We start from the raw sequence: 23,475 nt of genomic DNA, 5'->3' as shown, positions 1-23,475 counted from the left end.
TTGATACATCCATTGGATGACTAGTTGGTAAAAAGGGAGCGGCGATAGGAAATTGATAGCCAACCAATTGTATTATCCAATTCCACACACGCAATCTAATGACAAGGAATTAGAGTCCGACGGCTTTGCTATCCGATCCCTAGTGATGTCTTTTTTTCTTTCTTTTTTTCTCTTTCAACTCAACAATTATTGTACCATAACAGGAACCTTCCTTCCCAACACAATATATAGCACACCTGTGGAGCCAAGAGCCATAGTAATTAACAATCGACCGGACAGTAATGCAAGTAGCAATGAGCGCAGCCACTCACTCAAGCCGTCCGCTCTCTGTCCGTGTGTCACGGGAGAAGGAATGTGCCGACAATTCCATAGTAGAGCCCATGAGCCCTACCGGAAGAGTCATGGAGGAGTTGGGTGTGTGCATCGTCGTCGTCATAGGGCTTGGCACGCCGGTGAACCTGCCGGTCTTCCGTGCCGGCATCGAAACAGAACTGCTTACTCGTTTCCCACGCTTCCGCAGTATTCAAGTAATTCTACAAACTTTATTTGTTCCATTCCCTCCGTCCCAAAATAAGTGTCGTGGCTTTAGTTCAAATTAAAACAACTTGGGCAATCTCTTGAGGATTTAACATATACACATGCATGTGTACAGGTAATGGACGAGTCCACCAACAATGGCAAGCCGCGATGGGTGCAAACGGCGGTGAACATGGACGACCACATCGTCGTTCCCAGGCTGGATCCTGAGGCCGACCCAGAAAAGGCCGTGGAGGACTACGTGGCGTCGCTGTCCCTGCTCCCGATGGACAGGCGCCGCCCGCTCTGGGAGTTCCACTTCCTCGACTTTCCATCCTCCGAGGCAGCCTCCACGGTGGTGCTCCGCCTGCACCACTCCATTGGCGACGGCACCTCCATCACGACGCTCCTCATGGCGTCGTCCCGCAGCACGGCCGACCCGGCGAGGGTGCCAGCTATGCCTCCACCACCCAAGCGCACGGGCGCCATCTACCAGCGAGAACCACGGCCTAGGCTGTCTTCAGGTGATTACCTCGCACTGCTCGCGTGGTTTTGGTCGTATGTAGTGCTGGCCTGGCACACACTGGTGGATGTAACTATGATCGTTGCAACGATACTGTTCTTGAGTGATCCACGCACGCTCTTCACGCGTGCGGATGGCGTCGAGCCTCGCACCCGCAAGCGTTTCGTGCACCGGACCCTTAGCTTTGACGATGTCAAGCTCATCAAGACTGCCATGAACTGCGTACGTACGTAAAGCTGCTCAATCTTATTATGAATTTTTATATATAGTACTAATTGAAATCACCTGCACATGATCTACATGTTATGTTGGCACTTATATATCTGGAAACCCTATTGACAAAAGGTGAAAATTAGATTTTAAAATGATTATATACAACATATGACAAGTAATAAAACGGAATTTTTTTTTAACAGAAGTGTGTAGGTAAAGTATAGGATTTGCAAACCAAAATAAAAATATTTTATATATGTCATGTGCAATGCTGTCATGAACTGTGAACGTGAAGTCGTTTAATATTTATATGTAGTATTTGCATATATTACTATATAAAACATCTGCAAAAAGTCTACATGATAAGTTGGCAGTTTTCTAGATAACCTTTTGACGAAAACTGAAAAAAAAAATAACTGGACATTATAACATGGTAAATAGAAAAAAAATAGTTTTACATTTTAAAGTCTCAAAACAGTTTAGAAAAGAAACTTATAATATTGGAATTGCAACCATTTTTCTTCTCCAGAAATATGTTACCCGCATAATGCATTGGTTTCATGACTGGTTATTGGATAGCATGGCCATGGCTCTAATTAAGCCGGATGTAAATATGTCTCGCTTGATGGATGATGCTTCTTGGTTTGACTCATATATCGGACAATTTTGTCTCTATCTCTTTTCGTTTCACAGACTATTAACGACGTGCTAGCCGGTGTGACTGCAGCAGCTCTTTCACAATATTACTTTAAGAAGTCCGGTAAGTGGTATATAGATAATAACAACGAGTGTTTGTTCTATAGGCATGCAAATTTTACACATTGCTTTCTTATATTCAATATTAGGTGACACTAACACGAAGAGAATCTGTTTGCGATCACTCGTCCTAGTCGACGCAAGGCCAGTCTCCACCCGACAAGTAAGAACTTCATTTTTTCTCTTACTACATAAGTACTAAATGCTAATTACGTGCACATAAACATAGTAGTATGCTCTTCGTCACAGTTTTGTATAATTTAGTACTAAAAAGCACAATAATTTTCTTCTTGCCACTATGAACAGACATATGTTACCAGAGTAGAGACAGGCAATCGACTTAGCAGCCTCATCTGTCCATTTAATATAGCCTTGCAAGATGATCCCCTTGAGTACGTTCGTGAGGCAAAAAGATTTATGCATAGGAAAAAGAGCTCTCTAGAAGTGCTGTTCACACGAGTGGTCGGTGAATTTTTGGTGAAAAACTTTGGTGTCAAGGTATATTTCCTGCTCCTTTTGTACTTTATATGCTCTTCCCAGTATAACATTGCACAAACTTGGACCAAACATTATGTCTATTGTATTCATCTTTCTGATTATTGCAACGACCCTTTAATGGAAGAAGGCAGGAGCTTTTATCTTCCGCCGTTTTGTCGAACGAACAACCATCATATTTTCAAATGCCCTTGGACCAGTTGAACATATGGCGTTATGTGGGCACCCAGTTGCCTTCATGGCACCTAGTATCTACGGTCCACCACAAGTAAGTCATCCATGTTGAACATCCAAAACATATGCATTCTTAGGTTGCTTCGGGACTAAAACATCCATCATCATGTGTCTAAGAGAAAACTAGCTTTTGCATTTATTAATTTTACTCCATTTTGCATCTAATTGTATGGTCTATGCAGGCTTTGACCATGCACTACCATAATTACGGTAGTGATATCAAGGTAGTTCTGGCAGTTGATGACGCACAATTTCCAGATTGTCACCAGCTTTTGGATGGTTTTGCCGAGGCCACTAGAATCATTAAGAATGCAGCAGCCCTCAAGACGTTGACAACATCAATCTAGAATGGCAAGATTGAGTAACGACAATTGTATTGGTGCACACATACCCAATTAATAAATAAAAATTACATATAAAACTTTGTGTCATGCTAGTATGTTGTGCGTATTTTAATTGTGTGCATTTCTTATGTACACTTTAATATATTATGTTTATGCCAATAACTGTATGCTTTGGGTCAAACTTTTTTTACTACCACATAATCAGTTATTATAGTCAGTCAAAATCTAGACTATAAAACTCCATGTTTTTGTGAAGAAAAGCTTGACTGTGATGAGTCAATTTTTGCAAATCCACCTTTCGTGTGATTCTGTCCATTATTTGGAGACACTGTCTTTTTTCATGATGAAAGAATATGTGTTGCTCCAAACTGGGTATGCGATAACCCACAAATGTTGCGAATCAATAGATCTTTTTAATAAATAAGTGTGTCGGGTTCAACGAAGACCAGCAGGAATTGGTGTGTGGAAATTGGTCAGGAATCACTCCAGTTACCAAAAGAATTGGTGGTTGTTTATTTCATTCATTGGAAGGCTGAAGAACTGGAAGTACAATTTAAAAAGAGTACATCAAGTGGCAAAATTCTCAATTATAGTACAGACACGTTAGTTTTGCCTCTTATATGGACTAAATCGTTCTCATGGATGGCTGGAATATCACCCATCATAATGGTTTGCATTGATTTTGTTGTATGGGTAGAGCCTAAGATTATGTCTTGCAAAAGTACTGACTCACACATACTTATGATTACATCCATAGAGACATCGTAGCTACTTCAACCCTCATGTTAGAACTCATAAACTTGGGGTTCGGTATTGTGTCACTCCGACCTCCCCTCCAAGGCTTATTGTAACACCATGCTCTCCTTCAGGCCCATGTAGGTGAAATGACACACATCACTTTGTTGATTACACCACAACATATAATCAAACATCAATATTTATTGCAAAATCTATATGACTATTGACTAGGGGATTCTCCCATGTCCTCAAGAACGTGATGGAACTACTCACGAAACACCGTGATGAACATGACCAGTGTCGATATGAATATAAGAACAATTTTAAAGTACAAAATCTTCACCGACAAAACATAAATCATCAGTTGTTAAACAACATTTGATGTTGGGAAGTGGTCACGATAACTGATTTACACCAATTGCTCATATATGGTGACGGAGATAGAGATGGGGCTAGCATTATTGATGGAGAATGTGGTGATGGATTGGATGATCCCAATGATGCCTTGCTGTTGAGTACGACGATGGCTTCAAAATCCCCAGACTGGGGTTATGGATCTGATAGAATCAGCCCTCTCGGAGAGGATTAGGGTTCTTTGTTCGGCAGCAAAAAATATACGTAAAAATTCCTGTGGGGGTTATTGCGTCGGGGAAGTCGGCATAGGGGGCTTTGTGGACCCACACACACCTACGTGAAGCTCCCTAGTTCTATGGCGTGTTGGCCCCATAGGCCACACCATGGCTTCTGGGCAAACTCAGTTGAAAACTCATGTTGTGTTTTATTTTATTTTTCATCACTCCCAAAAAGTTATTTTCTTCATTTTAGTTTATTCTCTAGTGTTGATAGCTTTCGATCCACCTCTCCGATGCAAATTTGCAAAGGAAGATAAAAATAAGATAAACTAGAGCAATAATAGTCCAATAAGTAGAATAAAGGAGCATGTTATCCTATGTCATAATGAGGCAAAACTCATGTATCGGTTGTCCCATGAAAGGTGAACGTGCATGTATCCTTACTTAAATAATTTTGGCAAAAAAAGTAGTACATAATTACATATTTATCTGAAGAAATGCTATAAATCAAATAAACGTATGGTTGGTATAAAATCATATGTGAACTTTGCATGTATCCCAGGAAGTCAAACAAATTTATTAGTGCTAAAATTTGAAAAAATAAGTAGTTGCTTTTATCAAGATAAAATCTCGGCCGTGTGGCTGCTGGCCGCCTCTCATATAGCAGGTCTGCATTTGCGATCCTTCTATGTGAGACAAGATGGTGAGGGAAAGGAATAGAGGATTAACACATGCTAACATTTACACTAAGTCTATGCCAATGCCGTTTGCTTCATCATGTATTAATGTGATCTCTTCTGATAAGCTACCATGGTTGAAAGCTCATACATATATGCTATTTTTAGTAATATTATTTTGAGGATCATTTTTTAGTAATATTGGAGGGGGGGGGGGGGGGGGTAGGCTTTAGCCTGTTGAATCGTACTTGTTAGAATTTTCCATCGGCACACTGTCTCATTCCTTCCAGGAAAAGGGTGAGATTGAGAGAAGTTGTTTCTTAGGATAGCTGATTTTGAACATCCCCCAAAAGATCTCGATTGTCCAGCAAACCTGACGGTGCAGCTCATGAGTTGACAGCGGCGGCGGGCCCAAGATGGGCCAAATTCAAAAATGTGCTCTGGCCCAGATTGTTTTAGCCCGTGAAACTATTTTTATTTAAAGACTAGGTGATTGCCGAATTTTCTTGTCTGTGGAACTATCTAGATGATGACCGATTTTTTAGGGGACATAATTTTGATATAGGATTCTATTTTATCTACACGTTCTTTTTTTCTTTTTTAGGTTATAAAAATGTGAAATTGCGTGAAATTATATCGAAATCATGTCTACCTTTTCCGAATAACATATGATCTACAATAATTTTGTAATCTAGCGAATCAACATCACCCTCTGGTCGATGAAATTGTTTGAAGGATAGGTCCATGATGCGAAGTTCATACTTTAACATCCTTTTTGAAACTTTATACCTATATTTTTACCCCTGTGAATGCATGGAGATTAAGATGATGTGTCAGTTGTACTACAAAATAACACACAACAAAAAGATAAGCAAATAAACATGATGAAAATTTATGCACATCCTTATATATGATAGCTTAAAACAATATTCTTTTGCTTCATGAAGGGGAAATTTTTTATATTGATCGACCATCCACATGCATCTCTTGACCCATCAGAATGATTGTACTATGTGGAATGCTAGGCCAAGATCATCACCACCCCGACTATTGAAAATAGAATAACAGAGCTCAGATGGTAGCAAAAAAGAAGAGCTACAAGTGCCATCTTGGTACTTATGGCGAATCTAGAACAAAAATAGATGGTGGGCTCAAAAGTTAGGACACTAATCTAAAGTACAAAAAAAACAACATTTATATTTTTCATCTAATTTAAATTTAAATATGGCATACAAATAATTTAAATTTATGTCATAGATCAAATATCATGGCATTCATGAAACTCCCTGCTTCTCCTAAAATTAATAATGAAAGTTTGAAGCTATGGAAAGTGAGCAACAACTATTGATCAACTGCAGTAAGGTTACTAGAATATGGTGTACCTTCCTCGGTGTAGATTATGTTTAACTCCAGGTTTTGAAGCGGGGAGGAAATCCAAATAGGCCATTAACTACAGGGTGTAGGTTATGATCTTCCCATCCAGAAATGTAAGGTGCATAATTATTCATGTAACCAAAGTCTGAACTTTTACACAACTAGAAGCTGATCAACAATATTGACTGAGGATGCAAAGAAAATTTGTATTGCATTTATCTCGCAAATATATTTTTCGTTATCAAAGTGCTTCCCTATTTCATGGGTTAAACTAGTGCAGTGCACACTTTCGAAAATCTTGCAATTATCTAGATATATATTCAATAAAAATTAAAGATGGCTATAACATGATAAAATAAAAGAAACACGTAGCTTAAAATTTTCAAGGAGTTACATTATTTCCGAGGAGTTACATTATTTGCATGTGCATTTTACAGGAGCTCCTATTTGGCGTGTGAGGCGCTGGCGAACATGCCAGCGCGCACCGCCTCTCCTCCCACGCGCCCCTATTGGGCCGCCCATGAGCGGAGCTGGATGCCGTAGTTTTTATGTCATTTTTTTCTTTTTACCTTTTTCTGTTTTATTTGTCATTTTTTAAAATAATTCAAAATTTAAATATGTTAGAAATTTAAATAATTTCTAAATTTGAAAAAAGTGAATTTTCGGAAAATGTTCCAAAAATCATAAGATGTTCATCATTTAAAAAATGTTCATCATTTTGAAAAACAATGTTCGTGTGTTCAAAAAATGCTCGTGAATTCAAAAATTATACACGTGTTCGACAAAAACGTTCATTGATTCAAACAATGTTCGAGATTTCAAAAACCTGCACGTTGATGTACATAATTTAAATTCAATGGACATTTTGAGAAATTTTCTGAATAAATTTTGAATCCAAGAACATTTTTTCAATATTATGCACATTTTATAAATTTCATGATAATTTTTGGATATGTTGAAGATTTTGTAGTTTGATGAACAAATTTGAATTTGAAAATATTACTTGAATAGGATGAACCTTTTTTAATATGTCAAAGATATTTTAAAAGTTTCATGAACATTTTTAAAATATGATGAACAAATTTTGAACTCGATGAACACAAATTGAAATTGAGAGAATGTTCAGCGATTTGAAAAACGATGTTCCCAGATTTCATCAAAATGCGCATGAATTTGGGAAAACCAAATAAGAAATAACCAAAAAAAGAAAAAGGAAAAAGAAAAAGAAAACTAGAAGTGAAAGGAAAAAAAGAAAGAAGAAAAAGCCAAAGAAAAAAGAAGAAAAAAACCGGTTTGGGGAGATTTGGGAACCTTCGAAAAGGCAGAAAGGAACAAAAATATAGGACGACCCACTTGTTCACACGAACGCGTTCGTACTCGTGCGCGACCTACACGCTGAATAGGAGAACCCGCTTTTTTCGGGAGCAACTAACGAACGAGTGCTCGTTCGGAAGCCCAACAAGGGTCACCTTGGGGGTGGGCTGAGAGCGCGCCACTCGGCGCGCTCTTAGCAGCAGTCACGTGTCGCCTCTGGGCGCTCCCTTCTATTATTATTTTTATTTTTCTACATGCGTTTTCTGCTTGCTAGATGTTTTTTTGGCTTTTCGGGTTTTGACCGGTCTTTCTTAGCTTTTGAAAAAAAAATCTGATTTTTTGTGTGCGAAAAAAAGTTTTTTTTTTGCTTCAGCGAGAGGCATGGGCGTGCCTCTTGAAAACAAAAAACCAAACTTTTCTTTTACTTTCGCGAGAGGCACGGGTTTGCTTCCGCGAGAGGTAAGAATTTGTTTCCGCGAGATACACAGATTTGCTTCTACAAGAGGAACGTTCGTGCCTCTCAGAAACAAAAAAAAACATATTTATTTCTTCCGCGAGAGGCATGGCTGTGCCTCCCGAAAACAAAAAAAATGTTTTTTTTATTTCTGCGAGAGGCATGACCTCTTGAAAACGAAAAAAATGTGTTTTTTATACTTTCACAGGAGGTACGGTCGTGCCTCTCGAAAAAAAAACACATTTGTTTTATTTACTTCCGCGAGAGGTGCGGATTTGCTTCCGCAAAAGGCACGGATTGGCTTCTGCGAGAGACACGGTGGCGCGTCTTCAAAACGAAAAAACATGTTTTATTTTACTTTCGTTTTTTCCGTGAGAGGCGATAGGCACAGATTTGCTCCCGCAAGAGGCGGTTGTGCCTCTCGAAAACGAAAAAACATGTTTTTTCCTTCCGTGAGAGGCACGGATTTTTTCATCCGTTTTTTCCGTGAAGAAAAATTTCGTCAGAACTTATCAACATAGGATCTAGTTTTGAATATCTTGACGCAGAAAATCCAACAGTGAAAACTGTTCGAGATTTGGACGCACAGTTAAGAGACAAAACGTTTTAAATAAACGGATCTACGAAAAAAAGAAAAAAAACTCTTAAATTGTGACAAGTGGCGTATAGAGATGGGAGTGGCATTTGCAAAGAGTGATTCTTAATAGTGATTTCAGCATTTTCCTAGTATGATAAGAAAAACTCTAAATAATACTCCCACCATTTTATTTACTCCGCATATCAGCTTTGGTCGAAGTCAAACTTTGTAAAATGTGACAAAAATTTTAGACAAAAATATTAACGTACACAATAACAAATCAATACCATTAACATTAGATTCATTATTAAATATACTTTCCCATCATATAGATTTGCTATCGTAAATGTTCATATTTGTTTTATAAACTTGGTCAAACTTTATGAAGTTTGACTTCAGACAAATCTAATATGCAGAGGAAATAAAAACGGAGGGAGTAGCGAAAAAGGTAAAAAAAGATGGGGAATCACATTATTTGCGAGGAGGGAGTAGAGAAAAAGGTAAAAAAAGATGGATAAGGGTTACTCTTACACTTGAATTTTCAGGTTCTTTGTTTTTTGGGAACATTTGCATTTTCAGGTAGACTGCGGTCAATCCAATACAAAACCTTGTAACGACTTGAATTTATAGGCCCACGGCCCAGCAGTTCGGCCACTACGGCAGAAAAGTGAACCTTATCCCGTCCCCTACCTCCGCCGGCCGCCCCACCACACCTCCCGGCGGCGATCTTGACCGTCTCCCTACTCCCGATGCCTCCCTCCCACCCGCGCGCTCCTGTGCCTGAGCATTGTGCTTTCCCGCAGCCGCAGCCGCCGCCGCTGCCGTCTCCGGTAGCCCACTGCCGCCCTCCTCCGCCGCCGCCGCACCGGGCAAGGTGAAGCTTCTTCTTTCCCTTCCTCTTGTGTACATTCCTTATTGTCACAGTTCACATCTGTATGCCCACTGGATTCTCAGCACATGGATTGCTCGCTGGTACAGATCCGGCAACGAGACGGGGACTAGTTCAGTGAGGATTGCTTGCTAGTCGAATTCACCAATACTACTACAAATGCACGCGCCACGATTACTACTACTCCCTCCGTTACTAAATATAAATCTTTTTAGAGATTTCAGTGCGGACTAGATACGGATGTTTATAGACGGATTTTAGAGTGAGATTCGTCTATTTTGCTCCTTATGTAGTCCATATCGAAATCTCTAAAAGGAGATATATTTAGGAACGGAGGGAGCACACGGTAAGTGGCAACTACTTTTTCCATTACTTGTACTCTGCCAATCTGCAGTCTGTTGTGGAATCTGATGTCATACCCTTCCCTGGTAATACAAATATGTCCACAGTAGCAAAACACCAGTAGCAAAGGTAGTTAAGTCAAATGCGTCATAGGCTAGTCGCTTGGGCATGTTGATTGTTCCAGGAGCACCAATTTCCGATACGCTCAAATGCCACCACAAGGTGACCGGTGGCTTCCTGCCCGGTCTGCCGACTACCAAATTGCAGACAGTTCCGATGTCTCACGTGACAACTACACCAAAGAGCTTAACATTAGACTTCTTATTGAGCTGAAAATCAAGTGTCATATAGTACAATACAATAGGCATTACTGCAGCATATTAAGTCTCATTGTCCAAAATAAATACATTCAGAATTGCTGTGAAACAAATCTCTAGATTTGCGGCATGGGGTGGCCCGGAGACGAAACAAATGGCTTGGGGGGCATCGTTAAACTCTGCAAGGTTCCTGTTAACATGTTCAACACTTTGAGCATGGACGGGCGATTTTTTGGGTTCCACTGAATGCACCACAGTGCCACAATGGCCAGCTTCCTTACTGTATCCTTCTCTTCTTGCGCCATTTCCCTTGATGATTCCAGTTCTTGCTCCGTGCTTATTTTCTCATATATCCATTCTGGGATGTAAACCTCGTTTTGGTTCTCAATCCATGGATCCGAGTTCCTCCTACCGCTCACCATTTCCAGCACCAGCATGCCAAAGCTATAGACATCGGACTTACTGGATATTCTCCCAAAGTTCCGAGAATATAGTTCTGGCGCAATGTAACCCATTGTTCCTCTAGCTGCAGTCAGTGTGACGATGCTATGATCCCTTGTACACAGCTTTGCAAGCCCAAAATCTGAAATCTTTGGACTGAAGCTGTAGTCCAGCAAGATGTTGTGAGGCTTGATGTCGAAATGGAGGATGCGCTGATTGCACCCTTGATGCAGGTATTCAATTCCTCGTGCAATGCCTGATGCTATCTCCAGCATTTTGTTAGGTGCTAATAGCTCTCGACAAATATCTGATTCATCTGCAAATATATACTTCTCAAGTGATCCGTTAGGCATGAATTCATAGATAAGAGCACGCCTTGTTCCATCTGAGCAGAATCCCAAGAGACGGACCACATTAGCATGGTGGATTCTACCAATGGTTGCAACTTCATTCATGAATTCTTCTCCATCGCTCTTTGAGTTCTCCAGCATCTTTACTGCCACAGGTACTCCATTTGCCAGCTGACCTTTGTATACGCTTCCAAATCCACCCTGACCCAGTCTATCTTTGAATCGCCTTGTTACTTTTTTAACTTCAGAGAATGTGTACCTTGTTGGTTTTGATGTGCCATATGCCTTGAGAAACATTTCGATTTTCAAACGTACCTCTTCATCAACCTTTGATTTCAGGGATCGATAGAGTGCTGTGGCTGCCGTCAACAAGAGAACCACAAATGTGGCTACCGATGATGTTGCTGAAAAACAAGAATGCAGGCAAACAGTGAGTTATCTTGCTTTCATGTCTTTCCTCTTATATATGGGTAAGATGCAAGAATAAGAGTAATATACAACAAAATGTATGCATAATACCTGCAATGACTTTCACACGTGAACCTGCATGTAGGAAATAAGCGATTTAGATTTTTTGTGCAAAATAATACTCCCTCCGTTCCTAAATATTTGTCTTTTTAGAGATTTCAAATAGACTACCACATACGGATGTATATAGACATATTTTAGAGTGTAGATTCACTCATTTTGCTTCGTATGTAGTCACTTGTTGAAATATCTAGAAAGACAAATATTTAGGAATGGAGGGAGTAGAAGGCTTACAATTTCTATTTCTTTTTGTAAGAGAGAAAAAAAGGCTACTGACTTCTTTCTCATGCCAGTTTTTTGTTGATGGAATGGAAAAGAGATTCAACACATGACAGTAGCTAATTTGTGGTAAAACAAAGATCAGTAATATACATTTTTTGTAATGATGAAACTATTTGCATATATCTGAACTTTCTTGGGACATCATTTTTTTTTCTTCAATAATAACTTTGAAAGTATGAGCATCACAAAAATGCAGTTTAGTTGGGCTGGAATTCAGGCCTTCTTTCCAGAAGGTGTTGTAACACTTATAACATGAATAAACCTCATTGGCTTTTGCATAATCATGAATGTTTTACATCCCTGAGCTTCTTGATATGGCTGTTCAAGCATGATCAGAAATTTTGGAGGTAAACATAGTTCCTGTTTCTGAAACAATGTGATACTTTTCTAGTAAGAATGTAACTACAAAATGGGATACTTTTCATCTTGCATATGCTATCTGTATGGGGGAGTATCAGAACCATGTGAGTGTGAAATATTTACTGGACTCCGATATGCTGGTAAACAGAGACATATTTGCGTATATAGCAAATGGTGCATAAAAAGAACTGTTCTTTATTTGGATCATTTAGGTACTCTTGTCAAGAATAATTTGAGGCATGCAAGTATTCAGAACAAATCCTTTGATGCTTAAGAAGTAGAAACAATACCTTGGCGCTTGCAGAATGCTTGCCTGCGTTGTGAGCTGAATCCGCAGGAATGCCCGTTTCGCTCGCAGTCTAGACAAATGTCGGTCATGTTAGGAACTGACCAAGTCAAGGTTGTCTCACCAAATGCAATGACCCTTCTGGCTCTGTCGGTGAATAACATAGTAGATTTGATATCATAATCTGCCGGCATCAAAATACCGTTTGAAACCACTGTGCAGTCTAAGGGAAGAATATACATTGGTTCACTGCCGTCCATCAAATATATGAACTGGCTTGTGTTGCTCAGGCAAGAGATTGGGCCAACAATACTGTCCCCCAGACCTGGTCTTGTACCGGTCTTCTCCGTTGGTATCAACTCTCTTGAACAGCGTACCAGGTTTGCAATTTCACCTCCGTAACTGTCAGGTATGTATACACTAGTTGATAGATTGGTGGTAGAGATCTTCTGAAGCGGGCACCTAGTCCATGATTCTTCAAGCGGGATGACATTTAGGCCACCATACCTGTAGTCAATTGCAGTGACCTTGCATAGTCCAAGAATTGGGTGAAGTAGGATGGTATCTGCTTCCCTAGAACATGCTAGCTCCAAGCCAGGTGCTCCGCACGATTGGGGGCTGGTTGCAAGGCGGAACGGAAATCGGATCTCTGTGCCTTCTTCGCTGCACCTTGATGGTGCGCAGTTATGGAAGAAATCTCCATCACCACTTGCTGTGGCTCTGTTGATTCCATAGTTAAGAACAGAGAACAACAGAGCTACAACCAAAGCTTCAAACATTTGTGTGAAAAATGAAGATGAGGAGGAAATGAGATGAAGCTGTGCCTACAAAAACTGAGCTTCTTTTGTAATGTTGAAATCATAAAGAAGAAATATCTTGGCTACCTTGAATCAGTTGGACGGATTCCAACCTTTCTTCCTTATCTTCCTGGATGTTGCCTTTGACAAGTCAAAGCCTATCTTCCTGTACACTAGCTTGACTAAGAAAACCAGCAATCAGGTGGCACACCAGGCTTGACTATTCTTCCTCTTGTGTCTCCATCAATCCATATGCACCAGAAAATTCGTATATTAATCTGAGACCATATTAGCCTTCTTCTTAACTCTAGTACCAGCTTCTGTGCCTGATCCTGCATCTGTAAAGCTCTCATGACGAACTCCGTTGCATTTCCACGTTCTGTTATACTCCAAGCATTAGCAATCTCCTCCACAGTTTCAGTTTTTCTAACAAAGACTGGAGCGGAAGATACTCTGGGGCAAGCAGTTTGCCCCTCTTTCTCCTGTGGGCATCTCCAAGACATCCACAATCCTTTTCGATTGCGAGGGGATCCACCTGGTTGTGGTGTTCAAGAATACGAGCTTGTTTGTAGCGATGACCAGGCTATAATTCAAGTCAATACGGGAAGGTACTTCATCACCAACATCTCCTACCCCGACTCTGTTTTCTGGGTTGTTGATGCCAGTTTGGATAATAGCAGCTGCCCTATTCCTGAGAGGAATCAACATCCTTATATCCATATATTGAGATCAGATTACATGTTCCTGTTATATATGCGTACGGTTAAATGGGCTGCCTTTGTCAGTTGTTCACGCATGATGAAAGATAATCTTATTTATAAGCCTGTCGCTTGCCGGAGTACGAACACTTCTTTTGTTTATGTGTTGAGTACCATGCAATCCTATCAGGTTCAGAATGTTGAGCCTTCATGTGGATACTTGGCCATGACTCCTTTGGGAAGCTGGGGTCCGGGGCCAAATGATTATTATTCAACTTATGATTATGAAGATATTGTAAAATTTATGAGGGATGGGTTTGCTTTTAGATTTCCTTTCCCAGCTCCAGAATGGACATATCCTTGGATCCTCAAGACATGCCTGAAAAATTCAAGGAGGTGAGTCTCTATGCTCTCTGGTTGCATTTTTCACCTCAAATGGGTTTGTCTTACCAAAAAACTGTTTATGCAGCGACTTCCACGAACAGATGTCTAGTTCAAGCATCCAAAATAAGATTTCTGTGATTTTTGCCATCGACGTGCGTTTCTTGGGATGTGTAAAAAACAACTCCTTGTCTGACTACACTAAATTATATTGGGCTGTGTTGGTCATAGTATCTGCTATAAGTATCATGAAGCTCATTATCGGTATGACAGAATCATCTAATCCTTATTAGTACAGCTCCATAACTTTATACATGTAACTCATGTCTGTAATCTTGTTTATGCAGTGTTTGCAGTACTATCCAGGTTAGTCTTTGCACCGTTGTCTGTATTGATCTTCCTTGGCTACAAGTACTGGAAAACAAAGGTAGTAATTGACGCAGTTGAGAAGTTCCTCCAGATGCAACTAGCCCTTGGCCCAACAAGGTTCGCTTACACAGACATCACTGCGATCACTAGCCACTTCAGAGACAAGCTGGGCCAAGGAGGCTATGGGTCCGTGTACAAAGGTGTGCTTCCCGGTGACATCCATGTTGCCATCAAAATGTTGGTCAGTTCCATGTCCAATGGAGAAGAATTCATCAGTGAGGTGTCCAGCATCGGAAGCATTCACCATGTCAACGTAGTGCGTCTGGTGGGTTTCTGCTCGGAGGAAATGAGGAGGGCTCTTGTCTATGAGTACATGCCTCATGGATCTCTTGAGAAGTACATCTTCTCGCCCGAGAAGAGTTTCTCCTGGGACAAGCTCAATCAGATTGCTCTGGGCATTGCCAGAGGGATCGACTATCTGCACCGAGGGTGCGATATGCAGATATTACATTTCGACATCAAGCCTCACAACATCCTGTTGGACAGTGACTTCACCCCAAAAGTCGCTGACTTTGGACTGGCGAAACTGTACCCCAGGGACAACAGCTTTTTGCCGGTGAGCGCTGCGCGGGGAACAGTTGGCTACATAGCTCCCGAGATGGTGTCCCGTAGCTTTGGCGCCATATCTTCGAAGTCTGATGTCTATAGCTTTGGGATGTTGTTGCTGGAGATGGCCGGGGGGCGGAGGAACGTGGACCCACAAGCGTCAAGAAGCCAGACGTACTACCCGTCATGGGTGTACAATCAGCTGTCTCGGCAAGAGGTGGGTGGGATCTCGGAGGCTGTTGGTATCCATCAGGTCGAGAGGAAGCTGTGCATCGTTGCGCTGTGGTGCATCCAGATGAAGCCAGACGACCGGCCAGCCATGAGCGAGGTGCTAGACATGCTCGAAGCTGGCATCGATGGCCTCGAGATGCCTCCCGAGCCCTTCTTCTGCGGGGACGAGTTCGCCCCTGCTGCAGATTCTTCAGTATTATCAGAGATAAGTACATTCCCAGAGTGAAATATCTGTACTATCGTAGTTTTGGACCAAATTTTATCCTCTAGCCATCTCAGGTGCACTCAGCAAGTCAATATTTGTGTGCAATGTGAAGAAGATACTCTTTTTCTTAATACGGAGAGAAGACATCTAAAATGATGGTGCAAATTGTAAATGTGAACCTGGAGAGAACTGCTTTCTGTAAAATAATGCCATTGATAATCCCATTGGCGCTGTTGTTACTGTTTCTGTACAACATCGATCACATTCAGTTGAATATTTGAATGGCGGTGCATTGTGCGATGCTGTAGTATTTGTTTACTAAAGTGTATTCTTTTATGGGTGTAACTGCACAAAATTTGCATGGATTTGTGGTGTTCTTGGCAGGAAGAGATGGCATGATGATCTTGCCGGGGTTTCATATCCTGCGAACGGATATGAAATGTTTTGCTGCAGGAGCAATCATCATTCCTGCAAAACATGTAAGTGCAAAATATTCATCATTTCACAACAGAAGTTAACTGACACTCCATTGATTGTACACAGATAGAGGGGGTTGTATCATCAATAAGAGCCAAAGGAGAGGTGGCTTTCCCATAACTAAAACCGCGGACAGACAAGATTGCTGCAATTTGGAGGTTACTGAAAGCTTTGCCATTCTTCTTATGCTCTGTGTCATAAACCCAAATCTCTGTTTGTTATTCAAGTTACACACCCACACAACCTGTAGCGTCGCCCATAGGCTTCTCTCTTCTCAAACATTCACACAGAAGGATTAGAACATGTTAATTAGGAAGTTCAGGAACTCTGTTTCAAACAAAAGTTCAGACAGGGAAGCAGGGAGGGATATATAGACAGAATGCTGCGCTGTGCTGTTTCTTGCTAGTTCAGAAAAGATCACAATCTGCCCTGTTTGCGGTTGGCTCCGGTGAGGAGTAGGACCAGCGGGAGCAGGGTACGAGTGAGGAGGGAGCAGCAGTATCTTCGCTGCTGCTGGTGCTGCTGTTTCACTTTCATCCCTCTCAAGTGTTCTGACATAATAGAGTAGCTACAGAACCGGTCGCGTGCAGTACGCCATGGTCGGGCTACCCTTTGCCCGGCAGGATACGGTGGTCCGGCGAAGTGGAGGCCTGGCGAGGGTCCCCGCTGGGTGCGGGCATGGCAGGGGAACGGACGGCGTGTCGACCTCCCATCGACTTCTGGCCTGCAAAGTTGAGATCATCATCGAAACATTCAGGAAGAAGAACACACAGCTACTCTCGCACAGTGCTAGCTACATAACATGGTAAGCAAGTCCAGAAAATGATGTTCCACACGGAAGTTCAGAAACTGAGGGCAAGCAGAGCTTGAGCTTGCTACTCCAAGTTTTTGGAATGGGCTACTCCATCATGCTTCTTGGAGCAGGAACAAAGCATGTCGCCTCCATCCTTGAACTCTCAAGTGTAAAGTGAACCTGTACACGTTGCACCCACAAAGTAGTTACAAACCTATCCGCCTTTCTTTTCTGAAATTTTCCGTGATCTGGTCTAACATCAAATAAGGCGCATTTTATTTTTATGTAGCTCAAATCCTGACCGTCGACACTGCTGGTCGTGGCCATCGTGGGAGCATACGCGGCAATGGCAGAGGCAACCTCAAGTGCCAAGTTTGCTCCAAATTCAGGCATGACGCGCTGCAATGCCGCAACCACTTTAATCATGTGCTCCAGTCCGAGGATCATCGTGAGCGTTCTGGCGACGCCGCACCACTGGTTTGTACACTATGGACATGAACTGGTACACATGATTAAAGTGGTTGCGGCACTATGTCTGAATGAATGGGGATCAAACTTGGGACTTGAGGTTGGTTCTGTCATTGCCGCAACCGCGGCATCTTGCCTCTGTTACTAACTCAAATACAATGTTTTGCTATGCAATACCCCATAGGGATTTGCCTTGTATTGATAAAACTTGATCGCTAAGGTTACTTGTACAACGAATCAATCTCTACAAATAAGGTGTTATCTAGGGATCCTGATTGATACAAATCACAACAATATATCTTAGGTTTAACTCAATTGATTTGATTAGGACCACGCTCAATAAAAATATTTCTCCACGTGATTTCTTTGGTAATGCTAGTCTAATAATAGGTTTTCTACTAACCCCATACTTACAATATCTTAACCAATTGTAGTGAAATAAACAATCCATATGGTGCTAGCAAAGTTACGTGACCAAGGTAAACCACAAGTAATGAGTTAGGGCTAGATATAACCAAAAACACCGGAGACGATGATGTATCCCGATGTTCACTTCTTTGGAGGGAAACTAGTCACTGTTGGAGGGGTGGGTGTTACCATAAAGGCACACCAACACCATGAAAGCTCATTCTCTTCTCGTTGAGATATCACCAAGAAGGTGATTGCAAACCACTGATGGTATACCTTGAGGCGGCCTCCAAACCTTCACAAACGATGGGAAAAATGACAAATTATTTTCTCACCGAGGACTCCTACCACCTAGGAGTCTCCAATCTGCAAGAGTAACAAGATCCATCAAAGAAACAAGGGGGAATCACCTTTTGCTTTGGTTGGAGTGTAGATCGGCACTTGTCTTTCAGTCCCCAAAAATCAACTAGATTGAGTGAAATGGGAGGAAGATCTCCAAAAAAATTGAGTTACAATCGATGAAGAAGTTACCACACATCCTGGTCACGGGAAGAAGGGGGCTTTTTATAGCTAGCCCCCAAATCGAACTGTTACCACACATTTCTGCATGGTCTGAAAGTTTCATCCAGCCCCTGAAGTTTCGAGTCAGGCGAAGCATAGATAGTTAGCTTCCTTACGGGGACGCCGCAGTGAGCGGCGCTACAGCCAGAGGAGAGCCAGATGCGAGCGGTTGAGGAAGAAGGACCGAGGCGAGCGGTAAGTATAGTGTATGAAACTTTTTTTAGTGTGTTCATGCAAGGGAGTCCATGTCGCATGCGGGCATGCTCAATACGGTTTGTATGGCTACACGATGTCCGCATGCTCAATACGGTTTGCACGATTACACGACGTCCCTAGTACCCCAAGGAAATCAAATATATATAGGATATATATTTGATATTCTGTGATTTATGATTCATGGTTGCTCGTAGTTTATTCAATGCCCAAAGCTGGGCGTCTTTCAACCAACCAGTTGCTTCCCCACCCGCCCGATCTCATTTATGTGTGATCTTGACCGTCTAATCCTTGCAATGCATAATCCCTGACACAATATTGTTTTCTACATATTCAACATCATCGCAACATTTTTCTCATGGTGCATAAAAATGGGCACATTTTAGACACCTCATATAGCATAATAATAATAATAATCAAAGTGTGCATTGCAACAAATCCCCATTCCTTGCAACAAAGCCGTTTCGAAAAGTCATAACATATGCAACTAGAAAATCAATGTAAGCAGCATTTGGAACTAGAGTATGGAACATGTAAAAAGAATCACAACATGACAACCCCGCCCCACTTGTAACATGCCTACAAAACCCCTAAGTGTTTGCAGTAGACAACACAGACTCTTGCAGCATATTCAAATAGCCTACACAACATAAAAATACACAAAATCCACTAACCTCTCATTGCCAGCTAGCCGAACCTTGTTGGAGCCAGATGAGGCAAGCTCTATCGGGATTTAGAGGTTACTGACACTTTGACATTCCTCTTGTTTTCCTTAGTACAAATCCAAAAAGTTCTTTAGCTAAAGAACATGTACCGCGCAATAGGTCATGGTATGCGGTTGGACTAGCCTTTGCCTTGTAGGTCGCCATGGTCCGGCAAAGTGGAGGCATGATAAATGCCCCTGTTGTATGTAGGTGCCGTAGGGGAATGGATGATGTGTCAATCTGCAAAGTTGAGATCAACCATTCAGTTAGGAGAACACAAAGCAAATCTTACAATAGTGCTAGCTACAGAACATGGCAAGCCATGTCTGAAATCATGTTCCATATAGAAGCTCAGAAACCGAGAAAAGGACAAACGAGTTTTGCTACTCCAAGTTCATAAATGGGAAAGAAAGAAAGTAGACACACAAGCTACTCCATCATGGTTCACGAAACAGAAATAAATTAGGCGGCCCCAAATGTCTCATCATTCATAGAATAAGGATAATGGATAGTAGAAGCAGAGTATGGATGAGAAAGCAGCAGAGCAGCAATGTCACTGATGTCGATGTTTCACTTCCATCTCTCTCTCTCCCTCTCTCTCCTTCTCTCTCTCTCTCTCTCTCTCTCTCTCTCTCTCTCTCTCTCTCTCTCCCTCTCTCTCCCTCTCTCTCCCTCCCCATCCCTCCCTCCCTCTCTTTCTCTCCACCCCCAATACTTCCACCTCCTTCTCATGCAGCACTTTCCATGAGTTCGGACTTTTGGTTGAAGTGCATAACTGGATTTCCTATATATATATATATATATATATATATATATATATATATATATATATATATATATATATATATATATATATATATATATATATATATATATAATCTCACAAAAACAATGCATCATCCAACGCAATTTTATGTAGCCCAAATCCTAACCATCAGCTATGCCAGGATCCAAGCCACAGACCCACAAGTGATGCGCTACTAGTTGGGACTTATCATGCTCTTGGGCCAAATCTAGACTACCCCACGTTATTTTCTCCTCAACTACAAACAAAAATGTCTCCATGTCTTTAAATTAATGTGCATATTCAAATTCGTTGAATTTTTTCATTTTCTCATGGTAAGATATTTCAAAAAAGCCTAGTAATTGCATAACCGATATATGTTAAATTGTGGAAATATAACCAATACAAATCCTTGTGGTAGTATAGAACCAAATCCCCGCGATCAAAACCAGCAGCTATCTGTATTAGTATTAGTCAATAATCCTATTTTGCAAGGAGATACATCATAGTGATCAATGTCTACAAATCACTTTTAATCCAGGGATCATGATAGATACAACCACAACAATATATGTTAGGTTTAACTCTACTGATTCAGTTACATCATGCTCGTTAACAACCCCCCGCAATTTCAACCGATAATGGTGCTGAGATTGGAAATAAATTGTGTTGACATATGCTCGGTGAATACATCCATGACTTGATACAGTGAGGAGATGAAACATTTTTCTAGAGCTCCGATTGCCACTATCTCTCCCCCAAAGTGAAAATCAACCTCGACATGCGAGGGCATGATACATTCCCTTTGGAAATACCTAGATAGATGATGATACCCCCCCCCCCCCAATCGAATTATTTGATTGTAATGTTTTTGTTGAGCATGTGTTATGTTGAAGTGTATATGTGGATTGCCTAGCTAGTCTTTTTTTACCAGTTAGTACTTTTGGTTGTGTTGACTAGTTCATGAAGCTTAACATGGTATCAGGGCCTAAGGTCTTGAGGTGAAGTCCTCGCTTTCGCAATTTATCAAAAACTTACAGTTGGCTCCTCTGTGTCCGTATAGGCCTCTGGAGCCATACCTTTGAATCGACCCACATGTTGACTTCATGCATCACACGTGAGAGGGGTTTTGAAGTGTATATGTGGATTTCCTAGCCCTTTCCATTAGTTTGTACTTTTTGATGTGTTGGCTAGTGCATGAAGCTTAACATGTTCAACATGCTTCTCGGAAGTGTAAAACCTTTGTGTGACATTAGATCTACATTTTTAGAAGATAGATCCATGTAGAAAGGCTAAAATCATCCAAGAAGTTCACATATTACTTGAGAGCACCAATATAATTAACTACAAGACCCGACACACTGAATTAAATAAGTTCAAGACGCACATGGGTAACATCAGTGGAATCCCGAAAATGTAATTGATGAACTTTTGCACATTGACATGCATCAAGAGAGGTGCACATGCAAAAAAAATCAGCAGAAGGACCGACTCAACAACACTTTTGGATGGATGCCATAGATCTAGCAAGATCTTGGCACGAGAGAGAGCTAGAGGACTGAACATGATGGATGACGACTTCAAGGTTGGCACCGTACCATCACAACATCTTGTTGCTCGGTCCAAAAGGTAAAACAAATGAAGCTGAAGAAAAAGCAGAAACTAAATTGTGCATGAATACTAAGTGTTTGTTAGGATGAAGAACATGCAGGATGCTACGAAGACATAGTGATTTGGATGAGCCTTGAATACTAGAGTGACCAACATCAGAAAATAGGAAAACCTCCTTCGTTGGTGGCATTCCCTAGGTCCTTGTCACCATAGCACTCATGGATGGTGAGCAGGTCGAGGTCCTCATAATATGGTCAGGGATGCCTATGTTCGGACAGATGATGTGGCACACCACCACTAGTGCATTCTGGTTAACACTTCACAACATGCTAATCTCCTAGAACATAGCAACCGATATACATCTGCGGTAACGGTGCTGCAACGTAAAAGAATAAGGATCTCACCACAATCTAGTATTATTACCACAAGATGAAGGGCTTCAGCGATCGATGTTATGGCATTGATCGACAAGCCACTCACATGTGATGAAGTTCACACGTAGATGCTCGTTGATCTAGTCCTGAATTTGAGACCCTAGTTGCATCAATTACAACGTGCGATGAACCCATTAGATTGACCAACTTATATGCTTTCTTGCTTAGCATCAAACTTTCCCTGGAGCGGCAAGACTCAGCAGACAAAATACACTATTACACCTATATTGTTGCAGGCTATATGGAGGGTCAGCGCGGTGGTAGATAGGGAAAGCAAGGTAGTCATGGCCACGACGGGCGCATATGTGGCAATGACAGTAGCAACCTCAAGTGCCAAGTTTGCTCCAAATTCAGCCATGGCATGCTATGGTGCCGCAACCGCTTCAATCATGTGTTCTAGCCCGCGGATCACTACGAGCATTCCGACGTTGGCACCAACACCGATGCATACACTATGGACATGAACTAGTGCACATGATTCAGGTGGTTGCGGCACCATGCATGGTTGAATATGGATCAAAACTTGAGACTTGAGATTACTTATATCGTTGTTGTGGCCCCGACCATGGCCACCTTGCCCATCATGCCTGCCACCTTGCTGGCCATCGATGTTGTGCCACCCATTCTCTCTCTCGTCATAAAGAGTGGGGAACATTGGATATTGCTTCTCATACTAAGTCAAACACAATGTTTTGCTATGAGATACCCCATAGGGATTTGCCTTGTATTTATACATGAAGGACACTTGACCGCTATGGTTACAATTAGCTATAGGATCACAACGAATCAATCTCTATAGACCACGTATTATCTTGGGATCATGATTGATACAAATCATAACAATATCTGTTTGGTTAAACTCCACTGATTTGGTTAGGATCACGCTCATCAACAGTATTTTTCTACATGATTTTTTTAGTAACACTAGTCTTTATAGGGGTTTTAATGGGAAAACTACCAATCTATTCATGATCGATCATGGCAGTACAACGAACACCAGAAATAATAAAAATTACATCCAGAACCATGGACCACCTAGCGACGATTGCAAACACTTAAGTGAGTTGAAGGCACGCCACTGATGACTTGCAGGTGCACAGGGCTATTGCAATTCGTGATAAGTAGAGTATGTAGATCCCACAGGGAGCGATTG

At 41.4% G+C, this 23,475-nt stretch overlaps 3 protein-coding genes and 1 long non-coding RNA gene across 7 annotated transcripts; 2 read left to right on the top strand and 2 right to left on the bottom strand.

The window, feature by feature from the left end:
• The first annotated feature begins 256 nt into the window (after positions 1 to 256).
• Positions 257 to 3,153, top strand: LOC123073613 (wax ester synthase/diacylglycerol acyltransferase 11). Of its 2 annotated transcripts, none has more exons than XM_044496685.1 (7): positions 257 to 527; positions 653 to 1,261; positions 1,946 to 2,012; positions 2,098 to 2,171; positions 2,315 to 2,506; positions 2,634 to 2,771; positions 2,920 to 3,153. In XM_044496685.1, exons 1-7 carry the CDS (start codon positions 282 to 284, stop codon positions 3,082 to 3,084), a joined length of 1,491 nt encoding a protein of 496 aa, XP_044352620.1. In that variant the 5' UTR covers positions 257 to 281; the 3' UTR covers positions 3,085 to 3,153. The 2 variants fall into 2 exon arrangements, with proteins under 2 accessions (XP_044352620.1, XP_044352619.1); XM_044496684.1 differs by having other exon boundaries at positions 2,631 to 2,771.
• A 7,171-nt stretch (positions 3,154 to 10,324) lies between these two features.
• Positions 10,325 to 13,361, bottom strand: LOC123076770 (rust resistance kinase Lr10-like). The gene is made up of 3 exons (XM_044498892.1): positions 12,587 to 13,361; positions 11,646 to 11,669; positions 10,325 to 11,530 (listed from the first exon to the last, which is right to left on the bottom strand). Exons 1-3 carry the CDS (start codon positions 13,359 to 13,361, stop codon positions 10,452 to 10,454), a joined length of 1,878 nt encoding a protein of 625 aa, XP_044354827.1. The 3' UTR covers positions 10,325 to 10,451.
• On the top strand, positions 11,170 to 16,143 carry LOC123076768 (rust resistance kinase Lr10-like). 3 transcript variants are annotated; one of them, XM_044498891.1, is made up of 5 exons: positions 11,170 to 11,281; positions 11,466 to 11,556; positions 14,268 to 14,473; positions 14,547 to 14,722; positions 14,806 to 16,143. In XM_044498891.1, exons 3-5 carry the CDS (start codon positions 14,304 to 14,306, stop codon positions 15,888 to 15,890), a joined length of 1,431 nt encoding a protein of 476 aa, XP_044354826.1. In that variant the 5' UTR covers positions 11,170 to 11,281; positions 11,466 to 11,556; positions 14,268 to 14,303; the 3' UTR covers positions 15,891 to 16,143. The 3 variants fall into 3 exon arrangements, with proteins under 3 accessions (XP_044354826.1, XP_044354825.1, XP_044354824.1); XM_044498890.1 differs by lacking the exons at positions 11,170 to 11,281; positions 11,466 to 11,556 and adding an exon at positions 13,507 to 13,987; XM_044498889.1 differs by lacking the exons at positions 11,170 to 11,281; positions 11,466 to 11,556 and having other exon boundaries at positions 13,507 to 14,473.
• Positions 16,144 to 17,708: 1,565 nt separating this feature from the next.
• On the bottom strand, positions 17,709 to 18,648 carry LOC123076771 (uncharacterized). Its single transcript, XR_006436263.1, has 2 exons — positions 18,426 to 18,648; positions 17,709 to 18,310 (listed from the first exon to the last, which is right to left on the bottom strand). It is a non-coding gene; the product is annotated as an uncharacterized lncRNA (long non-coding RNA).
• Positions 18,649 to 23,475: the final 4,827 nt, after the last annotated feature.

The sequence above is a fragment of the Triticum aestivum genome, chromosome 3D (assembly GCF_018294505.1).
Source record: "Triticum aestivum cultivar Chinese Spring chromosome 3D, IWGSC CS RefSeq v2.1, whole genome shotgun sequence".
NCBI classification, from domain to species: domain Eukaryota; kingdom Viridiplantae; phylum Streptophyta; class Magnoliopsida; order Poales; family Poaceae; genus Triticum; species Triticum aestivum.
The sequence above is the reverse complement of the archived record's forward strand: the minus strand, read 5'-3'. Positions and strand labels throughout refer to the sequence as shown.

What these genes read in the sequence shown, in the direction of transcription:
- LOC123073613 (XM_044496684.1), top strand. Translation starts at nt 282, where the DNA reads ATGCAAGTAGCAATGAGCGCAGCCACTCACTCAAGCCGTCCGCTCTCT. An exon ending in CACGCTTCCGCAGTATTCAA is followed by an intron (nt 528 to 652) that starts GTAATTCTACAA and finishes GCATGTGTACAG; the next exon opens with GTAATGGACGAGTCCACCAA. An exon ending in ATATTACTTTAAGAAGTCCG is followed by an intron (nt 2,013 to 2,097) that starts GTAAGTGGTATA and finishes ATTCAATATTAG; the next exon opens with GTGACACTAACACGAAGAGA.
- LOC123076770 (XM_044498892.1), bottom strand. Translation starts at nt 13,361, where the DNA reads ATGTTTGAAGCTTTGGTTGTAGCTCTGTTGTTCTCTGTTCTTAACTAT. An exon ending in AGCATTCTGCAAGCGCCAAG is followed by an intron (nt 11,670 to 12,586) that starts GTATTGTTTCTA and finishes TCCTACATGCAG; the next exon opens with GTTCACGTGTGAAAGTCATT. An exon ending in ACGTGTGAAAGTCATTGCAG is followed by an intron (nt 11,531 to 11,645) that starts GTATTATGCATA and finishes CTTGTTTTTCAG; the next exon opens with CAACATCATCGGTAGCCACA.
- LOC123076768 (XM_044498889.1), top strand. Translation starts at nt 13,731, where the DNA reads ATGACGAACTCCGTTGCATTTCCACGTTCTGTTATACTCCAAGCATTA. An exon ending in TGCCTGAAAAATTCAAGGAG is followed by an intron (nt 14,474 to 14,546) that starts GTGAGTCTCTAT and finishes CTGTTTATGCAG; the next exon opens with CGACTTCCACGAACAGATGT. An exon ending in TATCATGAAGCTCATTATCG is followed by an intron (nt 14,723 to 14,805) that starts GTATGACAGAAT and finishes TTGTTTATGCAG; the next exon opens with TGTTTGCAGTACTATCCAGG.